We start from the raw sequence: 8,264 nt of genomic DNA, 5'->3' as shown, positions 1-8,264 counted from the left end.
AAAGTGAGATACGGCCGAGTCTCGCTTGTTAAAAACAAGCTCTGACACCGGCACTCTGGAGCGGAGCGTGCAGCCGCACAGCAATACATGGAGCCGCACGCTCCGCTCCGGAGTGCCGGTGCCAGAGCTTGTTTTTAACCTGCGAGACTCGGTCGTATCTCGCTGTAGTGTGAGTCCGGTCTTAATGCTGATCTCGGTATAACCCTGTCCACACCACCGATTGGCTGCTTTCTGCCTATACACAGTGTATATAGAAAGCTGCCAATCAGTGATGGGTTACACAGAGCTCATGAGTATGGACTACCTGGCAATAGGTTTACTAGACCTCTACTGATAATCTCCTGCTGATACAACTCTGATTAGATTATCAAAACTACAGTAGCCCAGTAAGTGACACATTGCTGGAGTCAGGGTCTCTGTCTCTACACTGAGATCTTTTGCAGGAAAAAACATTACAAAATTGTATAAGCTTTTCATTATACAAAAGACAAATGTATTTTCCAGAACCAGAATACACATGTTATAACTAAAAATAGAACAAAGAAATGAACGGCATCAACAAGAAAGAACAGGAGAGGAAATCGCATTTAATATAAAAAGTTGCTAATAGTAATTAAAGATCTGTATAACCCCAGCATATTTCTGAATACTAAACAAATCTATCGAGAATTGCACTATTCAATGAACGTATCACTCACATTAGTTGATATGTTTTCAGTGCACAAAATGGAACCATTTATTGTGATTATGAACAGAAAAAAATAATAATAATAGACGTTGCTAATCTTTGGTCCAATGGTATAATAATCCATCCGGTCCTTCTGCTAGGAAAATGGGAATTTTTGCAAACTAATATCATTGTTGTCAATGCCCATCCCCCCTCCCCCATTCCTTCCAATGGTATAAATGCATGATCTGCTTCTTGGAGATACCTGCACGGATCAATCACTGGAAACTTTCAGGGCAGCTTGGGTCATCTCAGGCAATAAAAAAAAAAAAAAAAAAAAGATTTGGGTGGTATTAGTTTCAAACTAATACTAAGGTTTACACCCGGCCTTATGAGTCAATGACTCCCCAAATGAATTAAATGAAGAATATGCAAACTCATGACCTACAAGAAGCATTTGGAAAGGGGAATTCTGTATAACTAAAGAACAGCTGGTATTCCGCCACCATGTTCAATAGACACTGTTAGGGTAGACATAATGCATAAAAAATGTGCAACAAACCACAATATCATCAACAATTATAAACAGAAATAAATAAAAAATACAGTATTTTTTTTTGCAACTATTATGCAATATAATTTCAGAAACCTGCTGTAAAAAGAATCACATTATAAAGCATTCTTACAGCATGATCTTGAGCTTACTACTGTTTTAGTATCTGTGGTGACCTCGGTTGGCCACCAGGTGGAGACTCAGTCACGTATAGACACAATTGTGCCGCGATTCTTGATTACATTCTCCGCAGGAATCCGTGCAGAGAGAGGGCACTTGATAAGGATGCACCATAACTTTCAGTCTATTTGTTAATAACCGGAAAAATCCAATCTATAAATTTTTTTATTTCTGTGGCCCCTTCCCCCCCCCCCCCCCTCCCCAAGTTCTCTATATGTCAGGGCCACTTTTATATAAATAGCAATCGTAACCACTCGAATAAATGAGAACAAATGGAATATTTATCCACATACGCACCCTGGACTGTACACCGTACACACACACAGGCAGCACCTTCTCTTAATCCAGACAAAACATAAAGGGGCAGATTTCGGAAACTGACGAAAAGGAAAATGTCTCTGTTGCCCAATCAGAGTGCAGCTTTCATGTTTCAAGGGCAGAATATAAATTGAAAGCTGTGCAGTGATTGGTTGCTGTGAGCAAAAAAAAAACACCTTGTTTTTTATAAAAGCAGTTTCATAACTCCTTCACGTCGTTTAACCCTTGCGCATCCATACCCCGGGCCACAGCCAGGCGCAGAACACCGTGACTCTGCACAACCATGCTGCATTTATTAACGGATAGTAAACAAACGGATGGGGAAGTACTGAGTACACATTGCATCAACGGGACAGATGCGCCCTGCCCTCATTTCTTTCAGTCACCCGAGAAGCTCACCAGCCTCCACATACAAGCTCCATTCACTGACTGAAAATGGCCAAACATCCTGCTTCCACAAAGAAACGATGTCTGCAGAAAGACGCACACAGTCATACGCAGACTCACAGACAACTACCCTGTCCCCCGTCCCATAAATTGCCCCGCTCCCTTGTCCGCCGGCAGCTCCTCACTTATCGCTTCGGAGGGTGTTGCTGCTGCTGCTGCCGCTGGGCTCTGGACAGCACCCTTAGGTGCCGAGTGCTCAGGAAGTAGATTCGAGCAATGAATCGCAAAGGAGCCCGTGGTGGCTGCTGTTGTTGACCATTGTTGCACCCCAAAGGTGGGACACCACATCCTGGGGACTGGGCAGATGGACCCTGAAAAGGAGACAGCACCTCCGCGGGGATCAACAATGCAGGTGCCATCCCACATGGCAGAGGAGGCAGGCGGAATACAGCAGGGGGCATCTGTGAAGGAGCAGCAGGGGATGGGATTGGTTGAACACTGGCCTGAGGGGTTTGATCTCTGGGATTGTGGGGTTTCTCCTTGGGGTTGGAAGGCAGTTTCCTTTCAGGGGGCATTTTGCTGGTTTGGATGGGCAGTTCTCGAGGTCGAGAAGGCTGTTTGCCCCCAGGCGCCACTTCACGAGGCTTCATTTGAGGATCCCGGTTTGGGGGCATTTTGGTGGGTTGAGGGACAGGCAAGGCCTGCTTAGGGGGCAGTTTTCTGGATTGTGGGGGAAGTTCCTGAAGCTTTGGGGCCAGGTTCTGGTCAGAGGGTAGTTTGGTGGGTTGTTGAGGGGGCAATTCCCGGTCGGGAGGCAGTTCTTGGTTTTGGGGGGTTGTGTCCTGTTCAAGAGTCTCTCCCAGAAGCTCAAGCAGCTTCTCATTCTGGATCCTGCGGATGTGACATTGAGCCCGTAGCAAATGGTAAGAATCCAGGAAAACAAGGAGAGGGAGGGAGCCCTCCAGGAACAACTGAGAGAGGGCCTAGTGTTGGGGGAGTGAGATGTCACAGATGTAAAGACATGCACGGAAAGAACATGACAGTGTAATGAAATCATTTCAGCCAGCAAAGATCCAAGAGCAATGGTGTGAGAAACAATGACATATACAAAGGGGGAGTTATAATGAATATGTGGAAAAGGGACCAATAGGGGGAAAAGGTTAAAGAAAAAGAGAGAAAAAGATTGCGTTAGATGTAGATGTTCAACACACCAAGGACCAGCTCATCTTTTATTTGATTGAAAACTACTAAGTTTTATAAGAATACTCTTTATTGTCACAAATCATAAAAAGTTGTATAACACTGTAGTAAGGTTTCATTTACATAAATGGATAAAATAGTGCAGAACTTGGGTAGTTCCCAGAATGCCTAAAACTAATACAAGTTATGTCTCGTGCAGGGCATGGGGGGGTGTAGCATGGTGCACAGTAGTGATGAGTGAGTATACTTGTTGCTCGGGTGGTCTCCAAGTATTTGTAAGTGCTCGGAGATTTAGTTTTCATTGCCTCAGCTGCATGATTTACGGCTGATAGACAGCATGAACACATGTGGAGATTCCCTAGCAACCAGGCAACCCCCACATGTACTCAGGCTGGCTAATAGCTGTAAATCATGCAGCTGCGTCAACAAAAACTAAATCTCAGAGCACTAACAAATACTCGGAGACCACCCGAGCGTGCTCGGGAAAACCCGAGCAATGAGTACACCGGCTCAACACTAGTGCACAGGTCTCTCGCTGGGATTCATTGAATCTCTATATCAGGTCCTGCACCAAACTTTGGCTGGAGTGTTTCTTCGTAGGGACTTACCCCCTACTGACATTTACCACTGGGACCCCCACCGATTGCTGGAACAGGGGTCAGGCCTGCACCTTTCTACTCTGCTCAATGTCTATGGGGCTGACACAACAGCGTAGGCCTGGATGTGGCTGTTTTCCATAAACCTCATGAAGAATGCTTGACCACCACTACTTTCAAAATTATAGCAATCAGTGAGTACAGACCCCAATTATCAGATATTTATAACCAATTCTGTGATTAGGTGATAGGTGGTAAATGGTGTTAGAAATGGAAGCCAATATACTGTTTGATGGGAAAGCTCCACCGATGATGGTGTGGTCATGTTTTCAGCTAACAATGCCCAATATACAATTATCTTCCTGAATGACTGATTCCTGGTCTTCTGCAGGACATGTCCATTTGCGGCTGTATATGGGCCATCCTTCTGCCCGCCATCATCCCGGTAAATTTGCAGAAGTTATTTTACTGCTTCTTGGTTTACTCTATTACATCTGAACAGCCTTCCCACTAACACGACTTATATTCTATGACTGCGTATGGTTTTGGGGCAATTAGTGCTTGACAAGTCGGAATCAGTAATACACACTGACCTCACATTCTGCCTCGGTGCTCTGCAGCTCCTCCTGCAGGTGACTGAGTGCAACATGTGGATTACATTCCTGCAAGAGGCACTCTACAAAAGACAAAGACAGGATTAGCATCACTGGAACGACCGGACAATACCTCCACATCAATCACTACAACAATATTTTATCACGTAAAATCAGAAAGTGTAACTAGAAGGAAATTTCATGCGTTTTCGGAACAAATATCCATTTTTTATTTACATCTTATCCTTATGGTTCGTTTAGACAAGCTGATAACCAGAAATGAGTGTTTGTTAGGGCTTGCTCACACCGCCAGGGCTGAGCCCAGTCCGATAAAACACTTGATCGCACTAATTCTAGGAGTTCGCTTTTTTTCAACGTTTCAGATCGGTCCGAAGATAAAAGTGCAGCAGGTCAGAGTTTGATCGAATATTCGGATCGTACTCGCCCATGCAAGTCAATGAGTCCATGGAAGTCATCAGAAAGCACTCGGATGACATCCGACTGCAGTTTTATTTCCACAGACAGAGAGAATGGAGGAAGAATTTTTTCCTCTATCTTCTCCTCATCTGAAAGAATCGGATTAGCACAATCGACCCAATTCTCTCAGAAGAGAGAATATACGCTCGTCTGCACCTGCCCTAAGAATGGTTGTTCTCTGATTCGGCTTGTGTAAGGCTGCATTCACACTTTGTAAGCAGAAAGTTCTTTTTGGCCATGGTGTTTTTAAAATTGCAGAAAGACAATGTGGAAATGCATTGCGGACACAAAGTGTGAAGGCAGCCCAGACATGCCAACAGTCACCCCACAAACAAGCAAAACGCTCATTCGTTGTCATTTTAATGACAGAATTAGCGTTCCAATCTTTCAGTCTATGTGTACAGAATTTTGGTTGGCCATTCCAAACAGGCCATTAAAGGGGTTGTCTCAACTTTTCTTTTTCCTCCAAGAACGCATAATCTCTTTGCCTCCCGGCTTCCTGCTCCACAAGGGTCAGTGCGTTTCCTGAAGATTGACAGTTCAGACCAATAGTATGGTTGCGCCATTGGTCTGAACCCAGGATGCTAGCAGAGGCAGAGTCACCCATAGTGTGGGAAGACTAAGTACAACACGAAGGGAAGAGGGGAAGGAAGCCCAGACACTAGGGAAAGGGTGAGTGGAGACCCCTAGGCAGATCTGATAACACCCTACCTGTCCTATGGTCCCTAAATTGGTTCCTCACCACTCGCCAAACAGGAAACCTAAGTCCTGTATGCCTAAAGCTAGGCCCAGTATAGGGAGGGAGAGGTGATGAGCACTGGTCAATCCTCACTGTAAACTAAAGACAAAAAGGTAGACAGACAAGGGGAATGAACTTAGCTTGAGCAGACTCAGAGAGGTAACACCAAACTTCCTCAAACAGCTCCAGAGAGGAAGTTAGCTGACTGCTATAGCTCCAAGCCTTCACAAGGGAAAATGTGAATATCACTTAACTCTCTGCAGCAGACTGGGGATTTATAAACACCCAGATCCAGGTGAGTCAACAAGAGCCAGAGGGAGGGTGCCGCTGGGTCCAAGAGTCAGAAGGATTAAGGAGGCGTCTGTAATGCCAAACGCAAAGACCTTCTGCAACCAGATGTAGTGCGACAGTCTGCTGCATCTGACATACCCGTGACAGGCAGCTTTACACCTGTAGAATGGGAGTAGCACAGAAGGACTGAAGTTGGTCAGATCCGGCCAGCTTAAGAGCAATGTGCTCATGTATAAAGCCTTCTAGCAGTGCAAGGTGCTTACCTGAGACCACAGGCTCACAACGAATCACAGAATCACAACGAATGAGCGTTTTGCTTGTTTGTGGGGTGACTGTTGGCATGTCTGGGCTGCATTCACACTTTATGTCCGCAGTGCATTTCCACGTTGTCTTGCTGCAACTAGGCAACAAGCTGTACACTATAAAATTTAAAATCTCTCCATTCTTGAAAATGTAGAGCACTTTAAATAAAAAGTAAATTGACAAGTTGTTTGTTGTTACACGCACTTTGCAATCTTAACCACATAAGAACTTGAGGCAACCTCTTTAAAAGGACTGCCGATTGGATTGTACATGGCCGATTGGAGGTCCATTAGAAATAAGGATTGATAATGGTGTATAGGTGATTTTTGTAGATTGCGTTGGGTTTCAAACACATTTTTTTGTTATAGTAATACACAGACTAAATGCATTTTTCCATTCCGACAAATAAAAGAATGCAGCTGAGTCAGTCCCCTCTCTGTCACAGCCGACATACAGATGGAGAGGGTTAGCTTCTGAAATGGGCAAGCAGCCGGTGCACTTCACAACCAGCTCTGGGCAGGTGCTAGCAGACCAATTGGCTCTCCTGTGTTGGACACAAACCGTAAAACAACTTCCTGAGATCGAAGCTTGTAACTGAAGATTGGGGCACAGATGTAAAGTATACCTGTGGGCTCGTACCCATCACCGATTTTGGTCCAGAAAAGTCTGTGTCATGCAATTGTTATGCAATTTACTTGAGAGTACAATCCAATTTTAACACCTAGCATCCGATTGCAATATTATCAAAGAGATAGAGAGACACAAAAAGATACTGCTTTGTGTGTGTAGTTTACTGAACATGTTTTTTTTAAAATAAATAAATTCCTTTTGGAATTCCTTTTCCCCATGTCCTTTGAAAAGTTGGAAATTCATCTGCCACATACAGCAAAATCACAGTGTGAACCAACAGAATAGATACCATATATACACATAGATAAAAGGATGTCAGTCACATATATAATCAGTACAGTGCTTGTGTAGCTTACTGTACATGTATTTTTTATATAATATTGTTGTTTATTATTTTAATTCTGTTACAGGGGACATTGGCTTCAGTATACTGGGCGATGACGTGAATATGGTTTAATTTAGGTTAATTAAAGAAGTCTGTGTCATTCTTTCAATTAAAGGACTTAATTCTGGGTGTATTTTTTTTTTATACAATTTCACTATAGGGTTAGTAATGGGGGCATCTATAAGACGCCCTTTCATTACTAACCTCTGGGCTTGATGTCATCTGACAATACAACGGTGACATCAACCCCCCAACTATCACCCCACCTGCCACCACACCAGGGCAAGTGGGAAGAGCGAGGCTAAGTGCCAGAATTGACGCATCTTATAGATGCCCCTTTTCTGGGGCAGCTGTGATCTAATGTTTTTAGTCTCAGAGGGGCCAATATCCATGGCCTCTTCCTAGGATATTAATATCAGCCCACAGCTGTCTGCCTAGCCTTTACTGGTTATTAATTATAGGGGGACCCTACGTCATCTTTTTGGGGGTATCATTTTAATTACCAAGAAAGGCTACGCATACTGCTGTGAGCCGATATTAATAGCCTGGGAAGCTCCATGGGTATTTCCCCCTTCCCAGTCTATAAACATCAGCCACCAGCTGTCCGCTTTCCCTCTGCTGGTTGATAAAATGTCAGGGGATCCCACGCCATTTTTTTCAGAATATAATTTAGTATGTAAAAAAAACCAAAACACATGGACAGTAAGCTACACAAGCACTGTACTAATTATATATGTGACTAACATCTTTATATCTCTCTATTCTATGTGTATATCTGTATTCTATCGGGTCACGCTGTGATGCCTATGCTCCAGAATTTACTAATGTAATCTGGAGTGGTGCTACCAACGTAAGGTCCCTGCCCCTACTCTCATACTTACCAGCCACCGTCTGCGTCTTTTATCAGTGCTGCTTGGTCGGTCTCCAGCAGATTGGGCTCCTGTA

At 44.0% G+C, this 8,264-nt stretch overlaps 1 protein-coding gene across 1 annotated transcript in view; it reads right to left on the bottom strand.

Annotated features, from left to right (window-relative positions):
• Positions 1–709: 709 nt before the first annotated feature.
• Positions 710–8,264, bottom strand: part of VPS37D (VPS37D subunit of ESCRT-I) — a 33,225-nt gene continuing 25,670 nt past the window's right edge. Inside the window, exons 3-4 of the mRNA XM_069761398.1 lie at positions 4,495–4,577; positions 710–3,088 (exon numbers count right to left, since the gene is read on the bottom strand). Coding sequence (XP_069617499.1) covers positions 2,291–3,088; positions 4,495–4,577 — 881 coding nt within the window. The 3' untranslated portion in view covers positions 710–2,290. The remainder of the gene's footprint in view (positions 3,089–4,494; positions 4,578–8,264) is intronic.

Source organism: Ranitomeya imitator, chromosome 3 (assembly GCF_032444005.1).
Source record: "Ranitomeya imitator isolate aRanImi1 chromosome 3, aRanImi1.pri, whole genome shotgun sequence".
NCBI lineage: Eukaryota > Metazoa > Chordata > Amphibia > Anura > Dendrobatidae > Ranitomeya > Ranitomeya imitator.
Note: the sequence above shows the minus strand (reverse complement) of the source record. Positions and strands in the feature narration are given on the sequence as shown.